The sequence below is a fragment of the Argiope bruennichi genome, chromosome 11 (genome assembly GCF_947563725.1).
Source record: "Argiope bruennichi chromosome 11, qqArgBrue1.1, whole genome shotgun sequence".
Taxonomy (NCBI): domain Eukaryota; kingdom Metazoa; phylum Arthropoda; class Arachnida; order Araneae; family Araneidae; genus Argiope; species Argiope bruennichi.
This window is the reverse complement of record NC_079161.1, coordinates 55,130,926-55,157,376: the sequence shown is the minus strand read 5'-3', so window position 1 is coordinate 55,157,376 and position 26,451 is coordinate 55,130,926. Positions and strand designations below refer to the sequence as shown.

The 26,451-nt window shown below is 31.0% G+C and overlaps 1 protein-coding gene across 1 annotated transcript in view; it reads right to left on the bottom strand.

Moving 5' to 3' along the window:
* The window catches only part of LOC129956560 (uncharacterized), a 90,082-nt gene that overhangs the window by 35,266 nt on the left and 28,365 nt on the right, over window positions 1-26,451 (bottom strand). Inside the window, exons 3-5 of the mRNA XM_056068489.1 lie at window positions 7,129-7,309; window positions 3,839-4,628; window positions 1,378-2,595 (exon numbers count right to left, since the gene is read on the bottom strand). Of these exons, the coding sequence (XP_055924464.1) occupies window positions 1,378-2,595; window positions 3,839-4,628; window positions 7,129-7,309 (2,189 nt within the window). The remainder of the gene's footprint in view (window positions 1-1,377; window positions 2,596-3,838; window positions 4,629-7,128; window positions 7,310-26,451) is intronic.

Below are 26,451 nucleotides of genomic sequence, written 5' to 3'. Positions count from 1 at the left end.
ACACACACACACACACACACACACACACACACACACACACACACACATATATATATATATATATATATATATAATGAACTATATTATACAATTTTTTTAAACTGACTTTAGCAGATTTCCAAATCAAAATTCACCAAAATTCATCCATTTACTGAATAGTTTCATTCCTTTAAAGATATGCAGTGAACAGGCAAAAGCTGACAACAAAAAAACGATAGAGTGCCTAATTTTTGAATGAATTATTTGTTAGTACATCACCCATTTTTAAATTCAAACCACTTAAATATATCTTATTATTAAAAAAACTTTAGTTGTAGGAAAGTTCAAAGAAGTTTCTAAAACAAAAGAAAATAGCTGTTAGAAAAAAAAATCAGTTTTTGTTTAGAAGCAAAACACTTAAATGTAATTTTCGTATGCAAATGCATTTAATATCATGCTATATGATTTTTATGTCATAAGCACAAAAGGGTATAAAAATAAATGTAGAAAATTGTTAACACTCCTTGTAGGAACGCCAATTTTCTGAAGTGTATATTTTAATATGAGGTCTGGATAAATAATTCCATATAAAGTGTGATAAACAATTTCAGATTAAACAATATTGGTACTTTATTAAAATGAAATGTATAAATGGTACTTTTTAATGAATTAGTAGAATTATCTGTGAAATAAAAGTAATGCATATTCAGTATTCACTCAATTTTTTTTTATGCAGATCTATATTTCCGTTAGTATTATAGTTTATAATAAGTTATTCACTAGTACTTTCAACATAAAAGAATAGTCATCTATGTAAAATAAATGAGAAAATGTAAAAATTGAAATCCGATCACCGATTACAATAACAGTGAGATAAATAAGATTAAAATGATGCCTAACGCTTAAAGAAATAATAAAATCAAAAATTTATTAAAGATTATAAAAGTTAAAAAGATCATCATAAATGACAAGCAATGTAAAATTATTTCTTAAATTAATTGTAAAATAATTTAAGTTTCATATATTGAAAGAACTGTAATAGTGTACTAATTTTTCTTCGGATATTTTTTTTATTTATAAATAATTCTAATTTTATTTATTAAAATTATTTATTAATAAATAAAATTAAACAATATAAAATTATTTATTTAATATAATAATAAAATTATTTAATAATTTTATTTATTAATATTATAATAATATTATTCATTCTTAAAATTTAATAGAAAGCAAAAGTATTTTTCAATAATGAGAACATTAAGTTGAATATTACTTTGAAGTTTAATAATTATACTCGTTTGGCTGTAAATCTTACATTATCAAAATGAGAAATATTTATAAAAATATTAATTAATTGTAATTTGAATTTAAAATAGAAAGAATATACCAAATTCTTACCTCTCCTTCACTAGACCCATTTTTCCTATGGATATTTGCCTCACAGAAAGATATAGGTAAAAACTCATACATCGCTTCAAATCCAAAGTGGTTGAAGTCATCAAAAGGCGACATGTTCGTCACTGTGAAAGATACCCTGACGTTATTGGTCACAGATTCAATGACCAGTGGTCTCCTTGGCTCTGACTGGAGGTCACAGAAACAAGCCAATGGTGACTGGATATTCCCTGTAGTCCTTTCTACGACCTTGATAACAGCTGCTGTGGTTGGCGAGGAATACCCATAAGTCTTCAAAGTACGGCATGTATGCCTCTCCATTATGGGATCGTATATGTGTTCGCAGTTGGTAGAACGGAGTTTAATATCTGTGAACGTTAGAACAACACGCTCTGATGGTAATCCAAAGAACTCATAAGAACACGACACATTTGCACTGCCACCTCTTCCAAAAAGGAACACATTTTGTGGAGATTTCACAGTTCCTATTCGGTTTGTACGGCTTTCGAAGCGTCTGTTGCACGGATCTGGGCTGTCTGCTACTGCTGCTACCCCATGCTGTCGCATGTCAACAAATTCGTATCGAAGCGTAAAAGAGCTGCTAGTAGTTGATAATTCGGGTGTGGTGTACACGTTGTGCTTGATGATAAGCCCCGGGCCACGGGACAAATAGCTCTCGTCTGGAACCTTGCATGGACGGACTGGGACATAGTCTGGTTTGTCAGCTGCTCTGGCACAAACCTTCGGAAAGGTCTTCTCACAGAATCGATAAGAAGGTTCTTCTGTTTTCCTATCCAATAAACCTCTGTCGTTAGTAGAATCATCAATCTTCACCAGTAATGCTGCTGTGTCACGTTTGCGGGTACCACCAGGTTCGTAAAGCTCCAGCTTGCCAATTTCACAGGTCTCCCGTCTGGACCACGGATGTTTATCCTCGACAAAATAGGACAAGAAGTAGAACCATATCTTGTCATAGTCGCTTGCACCTTGAAGTTTGAAAATGCAGGTGGTGTTCCTTGGAACAGTGTGGCGAGGGCTATAAACTAATCCGTGTCGGTGCTTTGAGCCATCGACGGTAAATTCGCAACGTCCATTATGAGCTCTGTAATCTGATGTATCAGTGAATCTTACTTCGACATCGATTTCTGCATGGGAGTTATGCATTACTTGGTTCGGGCTGCTGTATAGCTGTACCAAAACTTCTGGACTACTGGATATAATCTGCAAAATAGAAAAGGTACGTCAAAATGGTAAAGTAGTTGATGGTTTCACAGAACATGCATAACAATTATGAATATATTGACTAATCTTTCATTTCTCAGTACCTATTTGCTTCCATTCTAAATTATATGAAACAACATTCTTAAAACTGCTGAGAATTTAGACATCATTTAAATAGATTCATGGAATAAACGAATCTAAACTAAGATAACTAAAAACCATTCTAAATATAATTTTAATTTTCAAACTACTTTTACCGATAAATTATAATTCAAAAAGAATTATTTAAAAAAATTTTATTGTACTGAAAATTTCAATCTCAATACTGAATTCTTGAATCGTTCAAAAATATTTTATGATTCTGTGGTGGATTGATATGAGCGAGGATAGAACCTGAGACCTGTAGGTTCACAGCTCAGTAACGTGACCACAATACAAAAGCAAATGCTCGTGTAGCGTATCTGTAAACTGGTTTATAAGCTTTCACTACAGACTCTCCCTCCAGTGAGTCGGAGGTGAGACGAACGATATGGCTGTTGATTAGTGATGTATTAGCTGTTGATTCTAATGCGCCTGTACCCATTTGAGTAGCGCCAAGCATTATGGCAAGCGTGTGTGGGTGAGTGGTTGCTGATGCTGTTGCACCAAGTGAGTCAGGCAGCTTTTTTGTGTTGCTGCGTCAAGTGAGTTTGACGACTTTGGGTTGCTGCGTCAAGTGAGTCTGGCGACTTTCGTTGCTGGTAGATGGCGCCACAACAGCTGTACGAATGTTGAAGGTTCATCATCCGAGGTCACCAATGTGGCGAATTGGATGAGCGAGGATAGAACATGGGACCTTTAGGTTCGCAGCCCAGTAACATGACCACGGTACAAAAGCAATTGCTCGGGTAGCGTAGCTGTTAACTGGCTTATAAGCTTTCGCTACATTTCAAAATACGTTTACTCAAATTTCTAATCACACTATTCAACTCTGGAATACATTGAAGGTAGTAGTGGCTAACATTACCAACAAATATACATTCTGTATTTTTTGCAAGAAATGAAAATGAAAATATACTTTATCAAAGGCCTTTTTTATGTCGATTACCTAATGCCTCGCAACGTCTAGTTTCTATTGTTCAAAACAAAGTACAGATCAACGAAAATTTATTAAGAATGTTAATGTTTCACTATGCTTAAATAATATTTCACCAATTAATATATTGTCAAAGCTAAATGAAATGAATTAAAATAAAATACATACTTCAGGTAAAGTACCAGCACCACAGAATTCAATCAACAGTGGGGAGTTAGTTGTGGGTCCATCAAAAATCCTAATAACGTCACTATGGCATTCCTCCGTGAGTGACACATGTGGGTACGAAAGAGGACTAGATCTTCCAGTATATAATGATATCTTATACTCGTTAGACTGAGAAAGAATTATGCTTGCATGACGTCCATGGGGCACGTGATCTTGCCTCACCCAATAGTGACACGTTATGTTTCTCAGGTAAAACCCTGGGAAATTTGGCGATCGAATAGAACACCGTTTTCGATCGCAATTAACAAGAACCCTATCACAGTATGTGTTCATTAGTCTGGTTCCATAGTAATAATTGCTGTTGCTCAAGGACACTGGGCTTTTCGCAACGGCTGGATGTTGTTGCTGTTGCTGTTCTTCCTCTTGCACGGTAGGCTGCGGCTTGGGCACATTCGTAGCAACAGTGTCTTTTGTTAGGTATTTGTAGGTCAAGTATACACTGAAAGAAAAAGGATGGAGAGCTGCTTTACCAGGGATTACCACTCGCAATGTGACGTTATTTCCTTCTGTGTAGAAAGTTGCGCTTTTGCCAATCATGTCACCACAAAACCGACCGAAATTGGGGTTGCCTCTGCTGGTATCAAAAAGGGATGATAGCTGCTCTGTTGGTTCTTTCAATGCCGATATGAGCTGAGAGAAGCCTCTGGTCTGCTGACTTAGAAGAGCACTCGTTACTGCTGGAGGTTCTACGATCTGCAAGTAGCCCTTGTTGCAAGATGGAGAGTTTTTGCTGAAAATATATTGAATTTAAAGATTCTTAATCACCTTGATATGTCCTTAGACTTCACTCTTAAAATAATTTAATAGTCATAATTTCCAAAGAATAAAAGATATATTCTCAGGTACGTATATAAGAATAAGGTGAGCACAGCTCTTATTCTTGATAAGGATAAGAGTTTATTGATATATTAAAAAAAAAAGAACTCATTTAGCAAATGAATGTAAAGAAAATTTTATAAAGAAATGAATATCGTCTCCTGATTTTTCAAGGTGACCCGTTCTATAAAACAAGGATTACACATTTAATGTTCCTTCAATCACAATTGGCGAAAAGAAGATTTTTCTGGAAGGTCTAGATATTATTTTTATTTGATTGAATGGTCGTTTTGAGCACTAAAGCATTGGAAGAGTTCATTCTAATCAATCTTCCAGAATATTAGATAATATCAAATGCGATGGACATAAGTTAAATTCTGAAAAGTGTCATTAAAGGAAATTTACAAGAATATAATATGCAGTGTAAAAATTCGAATTATGAATTCGATTATGTCCAAAAAGATAAAATCGGAAGAGAATTTAAAAGTTCAAAGTTTAAAAAAAATATCAATTAAGTTACTAGTAAGAAAGCAAAAAAATAGGAAGAAAAATGAGTAACATATTAATTTGTTCTGATCGATCATTAATCAAATCTTTACAGAACTCCAAGTTAATTACTCGAACATCTTAACACTTAACTGGGGCGGTGACATTTTAGGATTTAACTGGTGAGGTACGGTCTACGAGACCGCCTTTCATTTAGACTCAAATTTAATTTTCTAATGAATGTATTCGTATGAAAAACTGCCAATATATTTTTCAGGTATTTTTCTTGATATAAAGATATGTTTTAGAAATTTTTCAAAATATATAGTCATTGAAAAAAGTAAATGCGTTGGAACATACATTTTCTTCTCAAATTACATGTTGCAATAAATAATATTCTTGAAAAAGCATATTACATTTTACTTTTTAAATCATTTATTTTTACAGTATATGAAGGTATATAGAAGACAATATAATGTAAAATTCAACAATCATATGAAATTTTTTTAAAAAAATTACAATGGGTAAAATTGACCCTTTTCTTATAGGCTTATGTGATTTTCATAGCACGATTTTCTAGGACATTTTAAACATACAGGTTAAGAACTAGTATGAAAATCAACCTATAAATTCTCTATATGTATTAATATATTTTATACATTTTTCAACATCCATTATCACTAGAAAAATTAATTATGTTTCGACATACATATCAAAATCAGTTAAATGCGAGCTTTCATCGAAAAATTATTCTGTCCAATTATCCTCATCACTAAAATCACTCTCTGCTTCATTTAAAAGTGTCTGGAGCTCTGATTCATAATAAGATCAGTAAACTGGATGATATTTCGGGGTCCAAGTTTTAGCGCCTTCTGCTAAGCCTTGTTTATCACTGGGATACAAACAAGGAGATGCGGTCTTAGAGACCGCGCTCGAAGAAATAACTGAATTATTTTTAAAAAGAATCTTCTGAAATCGGTTGAAAAAGTGCACGTGTATTGAAGGTCACAAAACAGGAAGCTACAGAGTCAATCCATTCAATTGAGCTAAAAATAGAATAGGGGTGATAGAAAATCCATCGCTAGTGGTCTGAGAGACCGCACGTCGCCAGTTAAGGGTTACTAACATTATTAATCACACTTAGATACCTATAAATATTTCATCTTCTAACATGTCTCTTAAAATTATAGATATTTATATTACTTTTAAAAATTCGCTTTACATAAAATATAAAAATACGAAGAAAAATATTTAAATGTCAAAGAGTTACAAAACAATAAGCTATGTTGTTGTTGATGATGATGGCACTTGTCATAGACAAGCCCGCTGACTAAGTTAGAGAATTAAAGCCAAAATTTTTACGTCTCTTGTTTTTAATAGCGCCATCTAGAGCCAAGAGTACGACTAAGCTACTCACGCGTCACAACCCCTTTTATGGGGCGAACTTCATTCATGCCATTCATTAATGCAAGCAGAGATCGTAATTTAGATCTAAACTAGAGAATGATCACCTCTGATCCAGTACCCCCAGTGGTATTACTCTGGAAATGGAGGACTTTGTGACCACGACAGATTTATACGTGCGCCAGCCTTAACACCTCTCCATGCCCCTGCGACTATAATCTTAACGATTATTTAAACAGTTGGGTGGACATGGAGATACGTGCGCCAGCCACCACACACACGGAGAGTCTTCAGCTGGCGGGTTCAAACTCACAACCTAAGTCAGGCGAATTCAATGCCCTACAAACCAGGTTATCCCAGCACTTACAATAAACTATAAATTTAAAAGAATAGCACTAACTTTTATATGGAACACTAAGATATAAATAAATGTTTGGAATTCTTCTACCTCAGAGAGATTTTAGAAAACATAGATTCTCACAGAAATTCTTGAAAGAAAGAAAAATTGTTAATCATTGTCCTACCTGTCCGTCTCCAGCGTCCCGATCTGAAAGGATAGGAAGGTGAGCTGAACGATGTCCCCGTAGTCCCCGCCCGCGGCCACGAACGTCATGCTGCACACATACGGCAACGGCCTCCGAAAGGGAGTGGTCATGCGGAGGGGGGTTTTGATATTCACCTCCGCATAGTACGTGCGGTTGCAATCTGAAAAAAAAGCAAAAGAAATAATCATTATCCTATTAACCGTCAACTATTCAGTATCTGTATCTTCATAAAATGGCTTTTATTGTAAAAGCATTTAAGATTTTCTAGATAAGAGTCGTTATTAGGCTAATTTTCAAAAGATGATTTTTTTTTTTACGTTTTAGCCGGTCTTATGATAATAAATGATAAACGACTTTCTACATGCGAGCCGTTGCATGAGAGTTTCGTTGGGGTGACTTTCTACGCTCCAGCCGGTTGAAGGATTAAATATGCTGAATATTACTGTATGGATGTACGAAGAACGGTCCAGAAATAAGTTTTGTGATTTGGTTCACGGCGAAGTTGCATTATGATAAAAAAAATAAACACCCTTGGCTTTTTTTTCCATATAGTTACAACCAACATTGATGCATTTTTTGCACAGTGAAGTTAATTTCAAGAATCAGCTACCAAATAGAGTCCCCTGTGATTTCCACATATTCCTTACAACACTTCTTACACTTCTTACTTGCTTCTGAAATGATGCCCTGGTAATAAGTTTGACATAAGAAAAAAACTAGAAATCTCATGTGATAATTTTAATGCTCTCTATAGGATTATTCAATTTCTCTCCCCCCATGCAACAAATTTGCTTTGCATTTTTCGGGATGTGTGCCTTCAGGCACTATTGTTCAGAAACAACATACCTCAACTGAAGCATCTTGGTCTCTTGCATCGAATGTCTGATACCATAGTATTTTGCACGTTTCTAGAAGACGTTTTTATAAGAAACTAGTCTGAATGAAATCAAGCAAGTCTATTGCTTAAATTTCTTGTTTCACATTCAATGCATGCCTAATGTTCTTTTACTGTCAATCTGTTCGCCGATAAATCTGGAAGAATTTATTTTGGTTATAGCAGTGTGTGTGTGTGTTTTCAATTTGTAACAGAGCTTCTCTGACAAATAAACCAAGGAAACTTATTTTCCGAAAATCCCCTATATATTACCTTTAAGCAGATCATTAAAGATCACTATATTCTTGTTAGATCTTACTATTACAATCGAAAACAAATCATGACAGTAGAATCCGGTTAGTTCTGGCGTGAACAGTTGAGGTGTGTAAATATCAAGAATTTAAGAATTTCCAAATACAAGTAATAGACGAATGGTGATTTGGAGTGGAATAAAATTTTTTTAGTGCCCTTAATAAATTGTTAGGTAATGGATAGCATATTGGGAGAGCCATTAACTTGGATAGTATAGTTTATTCGTGATGGAAAAGTCTTAATGAACTGTCAAATCGAATATGAATTAGTTTTAATGTACGAACAAAATTTCGCCAATCTCACTAAAATTGTATTTTACCGGAATTAGAAGGGCATTTGGCGAGCTCTTTTAACTCGCCAAAAGTCCTTATAGTACTATTAATCGGATAATCGTTCTTTGATGAGCTATTTCCAAAGAAAAATTCAAATTTGCCCGCATCTAATTTAGTCTATATCTTAGCTTATAAGAAATCATAGTCTCGTGTAAAAGAAACAGAGAATGTCATTGAAACATACTTCGGTATTTCTATCTGTCATTTCGTTTTATATATTTTCCAGGAAAAGTCGCTCAATTTTGCTAAAGTAGCATCTTTTACTGAAAGCACGCAGAATATTAGACTAAAGTTATTATAATATTATAAAGAAAGAAATATGTCATAAGAAATCTTTATCCTCTTTTATCTTAATAATTATGATTTTTTCTAATTTATGAACCGTGTATTTCCGAAAAAAAATGTTTTAGGTGTATTTCAGATTGTGTACTTTGTTCTTTTAGATTTATATTTAATAGTGTGGATAATTACTGTAATATTAATGAATTGACTACTAGTAAATAAAATTTATTTGAAAACTGAATTAACTGAAATTAGTTAAATGCCTTAAAAATTCCCGCGAACTTAAATATAATTCATATTACAAAGTAAAAAATTATTCCAATCATTTTATGTAAAGCTATGATTGAAATGTAAAAAGAAAATTATATCAAATAAGTTATAAAAAGTTTATAAAGAAAAAAATATTACTACAACCGAATTAAAAAAAATTAAGTTTAAAAACATTTTGAACCAGCAAAACATTTACTTTAACCCTTTAAAGGGCCATTTTTTTCTAGTCATATTATGTTAAAATATTTTTAGGCTTAAAATTAGAATAAGAAAAGGGATTCATTTAGCTTATTAGATAAATTTAATTTGATTAATTAATTAATTTGGTTAATTAATAATTAAGTAATAAATCAAGACACATCATTTTGTGTGAGATAAAGAACTGAAGCATCTAAGTTTCTGTCTTTCTAAAAAAATGTGTCAGAACTTATGCCAACCTACATAAATTCATACAAAGATTGATAAATTTGGTGGGAAGCATACTTCCCACTGTCTTAGAAAGGGTTAATCGTTATTTGAAACAGTTTTATTATGTGCAATAGTTGCAAAATTGAAGTGCTACTAAACACATAAAATGAATGACATGATCATGAGTTTAATTTCTTTTTTTCTGTACCAACTACATTCAATGAAATAAATTCGAAATTCTGCAAAAAGATTTTTTTTTATTTCCCAACTACAGAATTACGTATAATTGAAGAAGATATAACTGAATAGTATTTTATAAAAATTTCAACTTTTGAATACCATAAATATGAGTTAATATCTATACATCAATTGAAACACCGTGGAGCAATTTGGCCTATTTTTAGGCTTAAAAACAAGGCAGGAAAACGCTATAATGGCTTTGATTTTACAGCCTGACACAAGCTGATTTATAGAAACCTCAAGTAACGCGTGTGGCGTATCTAATAAAAGAGTTACCCTGCGTGCCAGCTATCTTGTTTAATGATGTACTTTTGTAAATTCGCACGTACTCTTTTCTCTGCAGTTTATGCGCTGGTTTGATAAATGGTGTGTTAGTTTATTCTGAAGTCTAGTCTTTGAAGCAGAGGATCTTAATGTAGTTTCATAATGGAAAGGATACTGATTAGCTGTTTTTTTCATCCTCACCAAGGATATTAGCGGTGAAGGCCGAAGTTGTTAGATTTTCGGAAGTTGTGAAGTGATTTGAATAATATCGGTCATTATGACTGGAGGTCGTTAGTGGGTACTGTCAACATCAAGTGGATTAGTCCCATTGGATGTAAAGGATGTTTCCTTTCAGGAAAGATAAAGCTTCAGAAACTTTCGGACAAAATTATTTTAAATCTTTTCCTTACTATTTCTTAAAATATTGACACGGATAAGTCTTTTATTTATTTATTTATTTTTTTTTTTTGAATGACAGGGCACTTAAACTTGAAAGGATATATTTAAATGGATATCTTAAAACTAATACTCATTGAGGAAAGTGAAAGTGTCTCGATTAATAAAATCGTTGAAATTTGAGATGTAAGCAAAAAAAAAAAATATCCAAGTAAATATGGAATCTGATGTAAAAATAAAAGCAAATAGAAAAAAAAATGACCTGTTTTTATTAGATAATATGACACAAATATTTGTTTTTAAAGAGTTTTATAATTTAATTTCTCTTATATGTAACAAATATAAAGTACAATAATCGTCAAGAAATTCGAGCTCGAAATTTTTCAGAATCTCCAAGTATTAAACCTTCCAGAGTTCGATGAACACATGTTTGGAAAATATCCGTCTGTCTGTAGCAAAGATAACTCGAAAATGCTTTGAGCTAGCTAATTGAAATGGGGTATAAGGTCTTTCTACCAGGATGCAGATTTTTATTAAAATTTGTTCAGAGAGATTCAGTCTCTCCGGTTGTTTGAACATAATTTACACAATCATTACAAAGCGAAGGGAGCTAAAATAGATAACATTCGGTACACTGATTTAACATCTATAGTGTCGACAAATCAAACTACGGGTTGACTGTCTGTCTGTCTGTACTTTCAGAAACATGTAAACACTATAATTCAGAAACGCTGTGACAAAAATATATAAAATTTTGTATGCTATTTTATGACGATAAGTGCAGCTTTGTGCCAAATGTATGTTTGAATTGGTCAAGAAAATCGTGTCTAAAACTCAAATTTGATTATTGGAATTCCATGGATTAATCGCTAAATGAATCGCCAAGAATGATCTGATAGATTCAATGGAAATGTTAAATTCACGACAGTATTGAATATTTCGTAACTGTTGTATGTCAATACCATGTAAGGTATGACAAGATCGTTAGAGTTAGTTTAGTTTAGTTATATTAAAGTCGAGTTTTAAAACAACACTATCGCTATGTTGGGACGGACCTTGTAATTTTGAACCACGGTCAGATTACGAGGACGACACCTGCACTGGCACCCCCTCTCCACAACACCCCACACCAGTGGAAGAACGTTTGGCGTTCACCAGACCCACTTACACGACGGTTCTTCGGTGGAATCGGGCCTCGAACCTGAAACCCCCGCTTCTGGAGTCGATATCTTACCACTAGGCCACCGCAGTCTCCAAATTCATTAGAGAATATGGGAGAAAGATTTGTGGGGACTCCTCCTGCTGGTTTAATATTAAATCGAAAATGTTTCATGCGAATATGTGCAAATGCATCAATTAGAATTAGTTCCTTCAGAAAAAAAGGAATTTATGAAAAATGTATTCAAAACTATCATTAGATGTGAAATAAAGATCAATAATTACAGTAAATTAATTTTCATCTCACTGTAGTTGAAATGAAAATAAAAAAAAAAATCTTATGCTACTTGAAAGAGCTGAAAAAGGCATATTTTTATCATAAAGAAGTATAATAAGTAGGAAATAAAAACTTAATTCAATTTAAAATGCATCATGAATAAAGAATCATTAAAACCAAACATCTTAAACCAACTCTATAATTCTTGAAAAAAATGCTATATAATACTTCATATAAATGCAATAAAATAAAGAAATTTTGTATCGAAATTTTAAAAAAAGATCACATTCCAAAAACATTTTAAAAAACATAATTTTTGTAACCAAGACTCATCAATTAATATTTTTAAAGCTGAATTTTGAACTTTCAGGTTTTCAAACTTAAGTACATTATGAATATCTATAATTGTTATATCTTCTCTTATTTTATGGAGAAAAAAAATAGAAAAATCGGTTTTTCAAGTTGATATGTCTTTCTTATTTCCTGAAACCTTAATTTAGAAAACCAATTCTTATTTATTCACTAGAAGACCATGCAACACGCAAGAAAATGAAGAGTATTATCAAAATTCAAGCGAATAATAAAATAATATTAAAAAATAACATTTTAAATCTAAAACACATTTTAAAATCATACTGTATTTGAAAATTACGATTATCCAAACCTCTATCATTCAAAGTTTATTTTAATTTAACCGATATCAGAAAATTGAGCTAAGTTTTCATTTATTTTTCAATAAAACCAATAAAGTTTTGAGAAAAGAATGGTCAAAATTTCACTTTGTAAGCGATTTTGAGAACTCAAAGGCTTCTAAATATTGTTAACGGTAGCTATTATCATATGATTCAAGAACTTATTCAGATAAGAATGTAAACACGCAGATCCATTCAAAATCAATATGGATGAGTCATTCTAGAAACACGCAGAATTGCATATAAATATTTCAGAATATTCGCATTATTGAGCTGAAGAGAGATATTCTTTTGAGGACATGTGAAATAACCAGCATAAATTGTTAAAAGTTGAAAATCGGCTTAGAAGATATAATAGATAATAATAAATAGAAGATATAATAGATAATAATAAATAGAAGATATAATAGATAATAATAAATAGAATATATAATATTTAATAACAAATAGAAGATATAATATTTAATAACAAATAGAAAATATAATAATAAATGCTAATAAAATGTTAATAATTTGTAATGATTGCTGATGTTTTCTTTTATAATCTCAGTTTAAGTTATGTGATTACGTTTGGGATAAATTTTTTTGTAAAACGATCGAAAACTATTAGATTTTTTTTTTATGTTTGTATAAAAATTTATCCATAAAATATTCCATTTAAGTGCGAATGGTTTTTGAAAATTGGAAGAAAAAGGCTTTTTTGGCTAAATAGAAGTACAAAATAAAAGTGTTCTAGTTTAGATGTTTATTAAATGATTTCCTCAAAATGTTGCGGATAATTTGAGGAATATACTATCAAGATTCTGAACCAAAATCTAGGATGTTTTTCTGTTTATTCTTTACATATTGATGTTCGACTAATAAATAACACGAAATTTTCATTTTTTTTTCACATTGTGAAGCACTAAAACAGCTATAAAATGGTTTTAAAGGAACAGATTACATATTCGCATGTTCAGGAACTGCAGAACATATGAGAAATTATTATACCAAATTTGAACAAAAAGTATGCATTAGAATTTAATTTATGAGGTTTCTCTTAAGAAAATTCAATCAAAGATAAGAATTTGAGAATATAACATCTGCAGATGTCGAAAATAAAACATAAATAAAATGTAATTATAAAAATCAGTGTAACCTCCCAAAAAATAGATTTAGAAACTAAATTAAAACGGTTTTGTCAAGAATCCTGTTCAATCATTAAGAATATTAAATAAACAATTTCTTAGTTTCGCAAACGATTGATTTTTCAATGTAGTTACCAATTTTGGGAAAACTTTGTCAGGACATGAAAAAAAATTAAGGATTTATTTCAATAAAGACTATTATTTCAGTCTCTGTATTATGATTTCAGTTATAAATTCCCCGCTAGAAAGCGGCAAAAAACAAAGAGATAGGCACAGCGTACTCTAGTCAATTTTTATTTAAGTTGTTTTAAATTAAAAATTTCGTACAATATTATTTTAATGACAAAACAATATAATATTAATTGTGAAAGCATCTGGCGATAATGAAAACTAGAATAATTTAAGAACATTTGTATTTTATTCAATATTTTCAAAATAAGATCCAATTTTTAAAGACTTTGTATAATTTCTTGTGAAAATTATATTTATCTTGGCCAAATCACCTCAAAGAAATTATTTAAATTTTTCAGGATCTTTTACAGCGCTTTTGCTTTTGATCCCCTTTTTTTAATTAAAAATTAGTTTTTAATTTCTTAATACTCTGATAAACATATAACTTTAAAAGTATTTTTATCAGTGTATATTATCCTCGTTTAAACGCCAATCAATTTGGCATAGCTCGCATCCTAATAGAGTTATCGCCAAGATGCTATTTCAGTTTTGTCGCCAATATCGCCAAATTCGTCGCAAACCTAGTTCAATCGACAGCCACTCAGCATCCGTTAGAACTATCTGTAAAATTATCTTTCTTGTCACTAAAGTGAATGCGCAAAGAATCTTTCACAACAATAGTATCTTTCCTACATTTTATGGTCAAACCACTTTATCTCTGTTAAGAAAATGGATTATATTTAGGATTTTTCGAACAATATGCGCAAATGCATTACACATAAATAATGAAACTTTTTTCCGTTTAATATCAAATTTTCAGTTTAATATTTAATAGTTAAATATGATTGAAAATGGAATTTATTTAAATAATTCCAGGTTTTCCGTTATTATTTAACTTTTTATTGAATTGACTTAACATTATTTTTTGAAACCAATTTATATTTCTTAGCAATGTAGCAATACGAAAAAAAATTCTAGAGCATTCACTTTCTTAAATGTTTACATTAAGTGAATTAAAAAAAAAAGAATTCAACGGACCTAATTGCTTCCATTTTGCTCAGAATTCTCCCTTCCGTTCTTATTGCCTCAAAATGCTAATAAATCATTTAACTCATTTTTTTAATATTCCTATTTCTTCCTGCGAAATTTCTCACGAACCAGTTCCTCTAGAAATCACAACGAATTCCCTCTTTTTTCGCATTTTTCTGATTCAACCTGAAAGAATTAATGAATTCATTTTGCTCCAAAGACATGCAGTTACTTGATGCACGCCATCTCGCATGTCAAAATGTTCGGAAACTAGACTTAACCAAGCTTAATAGCAATAGGCGGCTCAACTAAAGCCAAAGTTTATCTACAAGAAAATCCATTGATGCCGGCAGCGCAGAAATATTAATTACTTTCGGGTGGGATTGTTACAATTCGTGACTGGAACAAATCTGATGCATCTAATGAGTTTAGTAACCTTTAGTCTGGGAAGGAATATAATATCAGCGTTTTATTGTTTCATTCGTTTCTGTTTCAGTTCTTTAAGGGAATTTTTCGAGTGGTTGTTTAATTGGTTATTTATAAGATTCAGAAAATGTTGATCTTTGAATTAGAAAGAATGGGTATGGTTATTACTTTAGGCTCCAACAATCTGCATGATCTGCGGAATAATATAATTGTGTTATCGTTATAATATGATAGTGTTATCTCGTTATTATGGTTGGTTTATAAAGATAAATGTGTTGTCAGGAAAATATAATTGCGTTTTCACGATAATAAAACTGTATTATCAAGTTTATAGAATTCGTGCATCAAAATAATGATGTTGCCCAGATATTAGAATTGAATTTTAGTAAAGAATTGCATTATTAGTTTAATTGTGTTAGCTGTGTAATGATATAATAATGTTATCATAATAATAGAAAAGCTAATATAATTATCAAGATAATAGAATCATGTAAATATTATAATTGCGTTGTTTGGATAGTGAATCGCCGTTATAACTATAATAAAAAATTGTGTTGTCATATATAAAGTTTATAACTATTTTATTGAGTTGCTTGAGCTGTATTACTAAAAAATGTGTGTTCATCTATATCAAATGTGTTAATTTTATAGTAAGTATTCAAAAAATTCAGTTATCAAATTTTGAGGAATTCCTGCATTTTTATCTCTCAAAGTTCGAAAAAAAAGTTATTTCTTTCTTTCTCTCTCTCTCTCTCTCTCTCTCTCTCTATATATATATATATATATATATATATATATATATGTATAAGTGTGTGTGTGTGTGTGTGTGTCTGTGTGTGTGTATGTGTGTGTGTGTGTATAAAATATATCTTAATTTAATTTAAATCCTAATTAATTTTCTATTTATTTAACTTAATTCTTAATTCAGTCCACGTTAACTTCATTCTAAAATGTCCTTTTATTTCTTGATCCAATTCGCCTTCTTTTTATTTAATTATTTCTAACACGTGCTTAACAAAATTGCTGACTCCAGGAAACAAAGGATAAAAGACCTTGGCACCTCCGTATCTTTCTAAAAAGATACCTAAGATTCCCTTTCCTATATCGACACGTGGCGACGAAATCCGTACCAAACCTCATCGTAAAATCATCAAAGGGAAAAATTTTGGTCACTTAGCTGTTGTATCACAATGTAGACATGTGTCATTTTATTATCACTTCTCTCTAGTACAAATTATATATATATATATATATATATATATATATATATATATATATATATATATAGTGCTGCATTTGGAAAAAATACATGCATGTATTCGTTTGACGTAATTCCTGAACTTAATTTTTGCTTTCTATAATACAAAATTTAAAAGAAAAAATCAACAACATTAGAACCATAAAAAAATCCTAGATTCCCCGATTTTACCAATTTTAGGAAGTACGTTAATTCTTTCCATCGGTTTTTATGTAAATGGTTAACCTAGAGAAATGAAGACATGATGTTCGATATGTAGTTTTTACGTTAAAATAGCTTATTAGAATGAAATTCAGGACTTTATTCCACCGCCATTGAAGAATCTGTTTGCCGACTGCGTCGAAATTAATAACGATAATTCAAAAGTATCATCAGCCAGATGGATGACATTTGATTTTTGATTTTATTATAAACTTGTGCATTCTTATAATATATTGATTCATATTCTTCAATGATTCGAGAGTCTGTTCAGCGTTCCATTTTTGATATGTAAAGGCAAAAGCTAAGAAAAGCAAAATGCTAAGCAGGCGCATATTAATATATGGTTTAATATCAAAATTTTAAACTTTGTCGAATTTCCAATAAAAAAACTACTTGTATTTAATTGAATGCAACTGAAAAACATAACTAGTAAAATAATGGAATTCAATATATGGCCAGTTATACAAATTATGGAATCGTTTCGAATCTTCGGATTAAAGAGCCAATGTGAAGATATTCTAAATAAATGCACGTATTTCGCCTTTTGAAACTAATGGAGCAAGATATTATATTCAGAACTAAGAAATAAACTTTATAGAATGCATATTACATATGATTGAATTATGATAACACTAACCATACTTACATAAAACATTCATTTACAAAGATCCAAACCATTCACTTATAATATATAACTTTACATTTAAAGCTTCCAATTATAAAATTTGCACTGTAACTCAATTAATAATTATTACTTTTCATTTGAAACACATTCTACAATCCTTCATTGGTCATGATCTTTGATTAGATTTAAAAACGTTTCTTAATTGAATTCTCGAAGTATTTACCAACCTGAAACATTTTTTCCAAAAGATGCCATCCACAAAAGCAGGGGAAAGGACGTAGTTTCGACTGAGAAGCATTTGATTTACATTCTGTAAGATGGCAATTGAAATTTAGTGATTTGACGCATTTGGCAATTTATCGTCTGAAAAAAAAATAACCGCTGGCGAAGGAGTAATCTCCAAAACCCTCGTCAAGGATTATGCGTTGTAGATCATACAGTTTGTCGATCTCATCATAATGCACAATAACGCATACTTATTCATAATTTAACGAATTTAACGTTGTCACGGTTGTTTTTATTTAAATATTTCCTCGATTTTTCCACAAATATTATCATTAACTTTCTAACTATAAGCAAAAAAATTTTCTTTAGGTTTATCTTTGCTAAATTTAACTTTTCAAATCTGGTCTATAAATAGACCTATAAATAAATTCTAGTTTCAAGATATTTCTAGATGAATTATCAGCATTTTTTCGTTACTGAAATCACATGAAAGGCGTTTTTCTACTCCACATTTAGCACGGTAATTTAAAGTATCGTCGGTATGGATCTCATACTCAAGATCCCATTACCCAAGCAAGATTAAACATACTGTTACGAAATTTCCGGGGTTCGTTTGTATAGTGGAAGTGATATGGTGTGGAGAACGCTCAATCAGCAGGCGGCAGTAGAAAATAAAACAACGACGTTTATTTACACGAAGACACACAGGAAAGCACAAAGACGACAACTATTTACAGCGCAGAAGACTATTATCTTCAGCCGAGACGTGCAGCATACAACAAGACTCTACTGCAGACAATAGCGCACAGCTTAGTTCAGCACTAGCTTGACTCCGTCGCTGCTCCGCTTATCTCTGGAAGGCCAGTTCTTCATCGTCGATTCCGACTACGACTGCGACTAATCTCTGGTTCACGACTACTCTTCACTGTCGCTTCCGACTACGACTACGACTACTCAATTCACGACTATACTGGCAGCTGCGGCTGCTTCCTTTTATAGGTCTCAGGAGGAGGGGCTAGAAGCCTCTCAACCAATCAGGAACGTTCGAGGCGTAACTCAGTTCCTATTGGACGGATCGGGAAAATTCTCGATGTTTCGGGTATAATCTATTTTGGCGCCAAAGTCGCCAAATGGTCGCCAAGCTCTGGGACCTCCTATAGAACCAACTATGCTGGGAAGCCGCATCACAGATTCGTATCAATAAGTAAAAAAGAAACAGCAAAGAATAAAGGAAATGGCAAATAATCCTTATTTCATTGAAAATAATAGTGGAAATGTTTCATTTCATCTGCTTTTTTTTATTATCTTAATTTATGAAACAACATCAAGAAAATTGTAAATTTTTTAATGTCTGAATAATGGTCTAAATTTGAAAGAGTATCCATTGACGATTAAATTACAACAATTATTTCAATTTTGAGAAGTAATTTCTGCTGTTTATAAAAGAAATAACAGTTTCATATAATTCATGAGCTAAATCTTTATATATGCAATATTTGCCTTTTATTCATTTTAGCATATTTCATTCATAAATTTGTTTTAAAAAAGTGGTTTTTTTATTTACCTGTGCAAATGTTTTGTTTGGAGATATTTTCTAAGCCTTGGTTATATTTAACTTTGTAATCTTTTAAAGTTAATTTTTCTAAATGTTAAATAAATTTAATTCTTTTTTTTATGTCTTAAATTCTTCTAAAATACTGATGTAAGTACTTACTAACTAATTAACGAAGCAGAAATTATTTGGTAGAAGTTAAATCTAATTAAATATGATATTATTGCATAAAAAAGTAAATATAATTTAGATGACATGTATTTAATAGAAAGGGAATAACTGCATCAGTTTAAATCGATAAATAGTAAATTAAGTAAATGTTAAAAATTAGTAAATATTTTTTAAAAAGTATATACATTTAAAATATTTATGAAAGTAGAAGAACCAGTCTCCTATCACTAATTTATCTACTGATTTTGTCAATTTTTATTTCAAATGAAAGCCCACGACTCCTGCATATGCTATCATTGATCGCCATTTCTTCTATAGACCTGTTTTCCATGAGAGGAAAAATTTATTCTTTACAGAAAAGAGCAATCCAGTTAAAATTACTAATCCGATTCCATCAATAATTTTTCATCACCATAAAACACATGATATAATTTGTAAACAATTCTATGCTTCAATCTATACTCAGTTTTCGAGTGTATTGCAAAATATAGCCTTGACACAGCCCACAGCTGCAAACATTTGGCCGATTTCGACAATTAATTCACTCAAATATAACTTTGGCACTCCCCATAGCCTCACAGCTTGAACGACTACGTCACTTTATGCATATAACTAACCAATCAGAATGCTATATGTTTATTTGAAAACATAATTTAAAACAGATATTCATTTGGTGCCATAAAATGCAGTTCATCATAGTAACGGCTTCACACAGGGGCCACAGATATATGGCTCGTAATTCGAAATACAGAATGGATTCAATATCTGTTCGATATATCATGTAATATAAATCCGATGGCGATTGGATCCATTAAATCAAATTTAAGCCTGAGGCTTCATACTCTCAAAATCCCTCTCTGATTCATAAAGGCTGATTGTCATTACTAAAATAATACTATTGATACTGAGAGCGAATATCTAATTACAGAAGACAATGAACAAAAATTCTATCATGAAATCATCATCTTTGATAAAAATTAATCAATGAACTAAAATAGTATAACATCTATTCTTGCTTTTACAGACAGAAGTTTAAAATAATGAATTCTTTCATGTCAATTTGCATCTGACAAATGTAGGTGAGTCGATCCTATTTGTAAAAAAAGCAATCAATCTTGTAGAAAATTTGAATCAAAATAATTGATCTACATCTACATCATTTCACTGAAGTTTACGAATGTTCTTCAGTATGGCGCAGTGACGTCACCCGAGAGCTATTTACCATGCCATAGCTCTAAATTTATGCTTCTAACTTATTTCGATCGTCTGCAAAACCATAAGGACTTCGGCTTCGTTAAATTTCTGACAGGATCGTTTGCTGGAAAATATATCGAGCCGTAGAATAGCAATATATCAAAAGGCTAGATTATCTCCAAGCATATTTCTTTTTTTAGTATTTTTTTTTCACTTATTCTTTTATTTTACAAATCTTTGATAAATTATGCATGGAGAACCCACAATTTCAGATCGTAACTTCAAGAAAACGCTCTTTTCTTTGCCCGGATTATAAATATTCATTGGGTTTACTATTTCTAAATTTATTATCTAAGGGCTTTTTTTTGTATCAGTTATGAATTTTAAATCCATCAACAAAAGCATGGCGATGGGAAATTAATAAAAAAAAAATGGGCTTCTGGCCAAACATTAATTTGGATTATGCTTCGATACCTATAGAATTTTATGTCATTATGCAGATTAATTCTATCTCCTCTGAGATAATGAAGTAAAATATATTTTGTTAACACAGAATAAAAAACTGTGGGAAGGTTTCATTATCAACGCAAATGAATCATGAAATCATTAATCTCTGTGTTTAGTGATATTACATTTAGTTAGCTTTAACTAATGCCCATTAAATATTAATAAGACACACGAACGTGTCATTTAAGACTAACGCAAAGCTTTTATCAAGTAAATTAATTGTGTAAAAGCATTAATAAGTATAATGAGGAGACTTATTTTATTAATAGAGATTTTTTATTATTTAAAAAAGATGATTTATGCATTCTTTTTTCATTGATAATAATTCTTTTATTATTTATTGTTAAAAAATCAGAAGGTTCACATTTCGGGTGATGAAATAAATATCCTTTTTTATTTATTGGGTTTAACTTTTTTCTTAAAGGCTTCTCAAATGGTCACTGTTTTCTTCTTCTATATAAATACTGGTATAATCAATAAAACAGAAAACAGCTAATGGCATAAATTCATTCATTCCAGAATTTTTCCTCTATGGAAGCAATCTGTGTGTCATTCCAGTTATCCTGAAGAACATTTTACGCCATTAGCTGCTTTATTAAGGTGAATGTACACACTTGGAAGTTCGAAAATCGTTCAAAATATCAAATATTTTTTAATAGCTTAATAATGTTCTCTGATTCTTTAGCTTTCAAGCGATACCAAGATGTTGCCAATATTCCAAATATTTCTCGAGTTATAATTATTTTTCTTGATGTGGTTTTATTAAAAACTCTCGTTACGGTGTTTTTAAAACTCATTTTATGAAGAATGAAATTTTTCCACTATGTTGCTTCATTCAAACAATTATAACTCAACAAGAAATTTACCAAATACAGTTATTTATATATCAAAAGAATCTGTATGAAATAGCGAATGTTTTGCGCCTCAATCAAAGCTATATTTATAGAAATAAATTTTTAATAGCTGTTTAAAAGTTAAAATGACAGAAAAAATCTCGCTTTTTCTATACATCGGTGATGAAAAAAATTGTAAAAAAAAAAAAAAAAAAAAAACTATACATTTTTATAACTTGATTGAGGCAGACAACATGAAGACTAATATTAGGCATCATTTCCAATTAGAATTGTCTGTCTGTACAAATTAGGATTTAAGATATCATGTTTCAAAAAATAGGCTCATTAGCTCATTAAATATTATTTAATTAATTAATAATTAGTGTAATATGGTTTTTTTTCTCACTGAAATGAGTTTAAACATATATTAATAACCTACTGTGAAAAAACTGAAAGTTAAAATTTAAAAAAAAATCTTCAAGTGTGTACGTACACCTTAACTCTTTCGTGATGTGTACATACGATCTCTAGAAAAGTCGAGACAGTCTTTTAATGCAAGAAAAGAATTTTTGGTTGCCTACTCACTAAATTTCTCATTGTTTCATAAGAAACAAGTGTTTTATGCCCCTGACCCTTATCCAGCGATTATCATAAGCAAAATTGATTTTAAAAAATATGCTTCATATATGATTTTATGAAGCCTCTCTGAATTTTAAAAGAGAAAAGGCCTTTAAAATAGTCATTAAAGCCATTTCCATTTTGTTTTTTCCATTGTCGTTTACAACGTATGCAAAGAGAAAATATTGTAATAGTCAAAAAATTCGAATTCGATGTATTCAGGAATCTCCCCTTTTCACACATAAATCAATCTGAAAATATCCTGTTTTAGAGCAAAATTGCATCTATGTACATTTGAACACGATAACTCAAAAATGCTTTGAGCCAGACGGATGAAGCCTTACATGTGGATATAACTCCAACATCATAAATTTCTGTGACGTTCTGGACAAGATTCTATGAAAAAAAGTCGGTCTGTCCGACACTTTGTGTATAAGAGAACACGATATCTACATAATGTATAGAGTTAGAAAAAATCTGATATATTTAGTTTAGCATCTAAAATATTTATTTACGTCAAATTTTGAAAAAGATCTATCAAGCGACTGAGTGTCTGGCGATTTGAATTTTCTTAAGTATTTTAATGCAATAATTCAAACAAGCAATGGTATAAGTAAATAAAATTTGGTACGTGATCTTATGACTGTAAATCTACCTTCCCGATCAATCGATCGGAAATAAGGGGTCCAATATACATATTTGATTTTTGAATATTTTAAATTTAATCCCTGTCAGAGTAGTATTGTCAAACGAAAACAATCACCAAAGTTCGGATGATAATATCGGTAAAATTACTAGATTCACGCCAAAGTTCAATACTTCTTAACAATATTTCACCCCTGTCATGCAACGCAGTCGTGGCCTACTCAAAGCACACAATTTTATACGTGTAAAGGCATAACAAGTTTATTAGAGATATGTAAGAGAAGTGATGGAAAAACCACTCCTGCTCATTTTTATTATATCAAAACCTTAACTATTAACCATTTATATATCTCTGATTAAATCTTCTAAATAGCAATTAAATCTCCCATAAATGCTGTAATTTTGAAATAAAAATTACATGCATAGTTAAATATCTCAAGTATTGTATTTATTTTCATTTGAAAGAAATCATCAAAGAATTTCTAAAATAGAAAGTTGCGTGTATTTAGACAGTAGAAAAATAATCCAAATGAAGGGTTAACGTCTCCGCGGTTGTGAACTGTAATCAAGTAAAGAGAACGAACCAGAGTTAGAATCTCCATTATGTTCTGTGGTTCTTCACCATATCAACAGGTGGGCATTAGATATTAAAGAAACGTGACTTGTCCCCTGCTTATATAGAATAAATATTCCATATAAGAGTGTTTCGAGTCAGCAATCGTTTGTCAATGAAGCACAGATACTACAGGACCCCACATTTTTGAATATATCTTATATAAATACCCTTATTTAAAAAAAAAATTAAAACCAAATTCAATCTATACTAGGATAATGGTCTCCGTGTAACATTCTTGAATTCTCCCTAATAAATTATATAAACGACATTTATGATTTTAGAGAAAAATAAGCGGAATACAAATTTTAGTAGCAAAAGCGGTCTCTATAAAATATAGTTCCTTGCATATTCAATAATGATGTATTATGAGATAATGTATCCACACTGCAAAAAAACCTGTATATTTCCAGCAAGGCCATGAATAACACCAGTGCTCAGATTTTTATTTTTAAGTCCCAAATATGATGATTTTGAGCTTTGCTGTATAGTAAAGAAAGAGAAGTATACATTTCAGATGCCTATTATACAACTTATTGTAACCGAAATTCACTCCAAAACAATTTTCATAACAGAATAGGGCCGCGGTGGCCTGGTGGTAAGGTCTCGACTTCGGAACCGGAAGGTTTCAGGTTCGTTACCCGATTCCACCGAAGAACCGTCGTGTAAGGGGGTCTGTAAATCCGTCATGACCAAACGCCCTCCCGCTGGTGTGGTGTGGTGTGGAGAGGGGGTGCCATCTCAGGTGTCGTTCTCGTCATTTGACCGCGGTTCAAAATGACGAGGTCCGTCCCAAAATATCTCTAGTGTTGCTTCAAACGGGACGTTCATATAACCAAACCAAACCAATCATAACAAGATCATGTACTACTTATTCCATTTGTGTAAATCGTTGCGTTTTTGTTTTATAAATTTTATTAGAATACGAATTCACAAATCAACAAACACTCAAACGTTTCAAAAAATGTTTTCAATATTAGAAATGAATCAATGGTTTAATCGCTAAAACTGTCCCTTAAATATTAACCATCCAGCTTTTTACATTTTGTTGATATCATGTTCATTTGCTCTATAACAAACTGATAGAACTACTTCCCTAAGAATTAGATAGTACTTTCTAATTCGTTGCAGAGACAGCATACTAAATTTTATACGCCTAGATCAAACCGTTTTAGAGTTTCCGAATTCGCACAGACAAAGCGACAAATAGACAAATATAATCCCAAAAATATATTTCTTGGATTCAAAAATATTCTGAAATATTCTGAAATTCTTTTACCAAAATGCCAAGGCCTAAGGGTAAATTTTTGATGATAAAAATATTTTTTCTATCCATTTCGTATACGAGAAATTAGAATTAAAAATGAAAGTTTTAAAAAAAGTGAAAAATGTACAGTGTGTACAAAATGAATTAACATGAAAAATGTACAAATGTGTAAATACGAAAGTGAGCTTTGTGAAACATTTCTGTGAAATATACCCCCCCCACACACACACACACCATCAAATCAAATATCAATCTTTTTAGATTAATAAGCATTTTAAAATATGCCAAATTCTGAAAATTATCAAATAAAACATTAATTATTCTGGATTAATGAGCATTTGAAAAAATGCCAAATTCTGAATATTAGCAATTGAAGCATCGATCATTTTGTATCAATGTACATTTGAAAAGTTGCCAAATTCTGAAAATTATCAAATAAAACATCAATCCTTTTGGATTAATGAACATTTGAAAAGATGACAAATGATGCAAATTAAGAATGTGATTTAAAATTTAAAACAATAATAACAAATATTACATTGTTCATATCTCTCCTTTTTCGTTTTCCTGATTTGTAAGAATTGATAATTGTTAGTAATTAGTACAGAATATTACTATTAATCAGTACATAAAATAATTAGCATAAACCATGTAATAATTGCGAAATTTAAAATTATAATTTCTTCTTTTAATTCCAGAATTTCGATTTTAAAATTAAAGCATCTTTAATCAACCGAAGTTCCAGACATTATATTCAATGCATCATCAAATTATCATTACTGATTTTAAAAATAAACAGAAAATTTTCAATTTTCTCGTTCTTTGCTTTTTAAAAATAAAGCAGAATCTGCACAACACATATCACTCCCCAAACCCACTTTCAAATTTTCCGTTTCAATAAAATCTATTGTTAGAAATCTTTAGAGAGCTCGAAACAGATCTAGTTTTGACTTTCAGCAGTAAAAAGAAACTGAAGCTGAAACTTTCTCGGGAACTTAAATAAATGGGACACCTTGCAGGCAGAACACGTCTTCACGTACCATTTTACGCCTCACGTATAAAAATACATGAAGTCTGCCGAATTCGATCGGGTATCCCTAGCTTTAGTACTGGTGTCTCAGATATATTTTATTTATATTTTTTTTTTCTCTCAAGTGCATTGAAGAGCTTTCTCGTCTTTGATTATTTTAATAAATATAAACAATAAGGATAAGATTTTTAATGAAATCATGGTTTTGGAAAAAAAAGTAAATAATTTTCCTTGATGTGTTTATTTATTTATTTGAAATATCATTAATATGCTTGTAAAAGCATGAATATCTATGCTACTGGTGT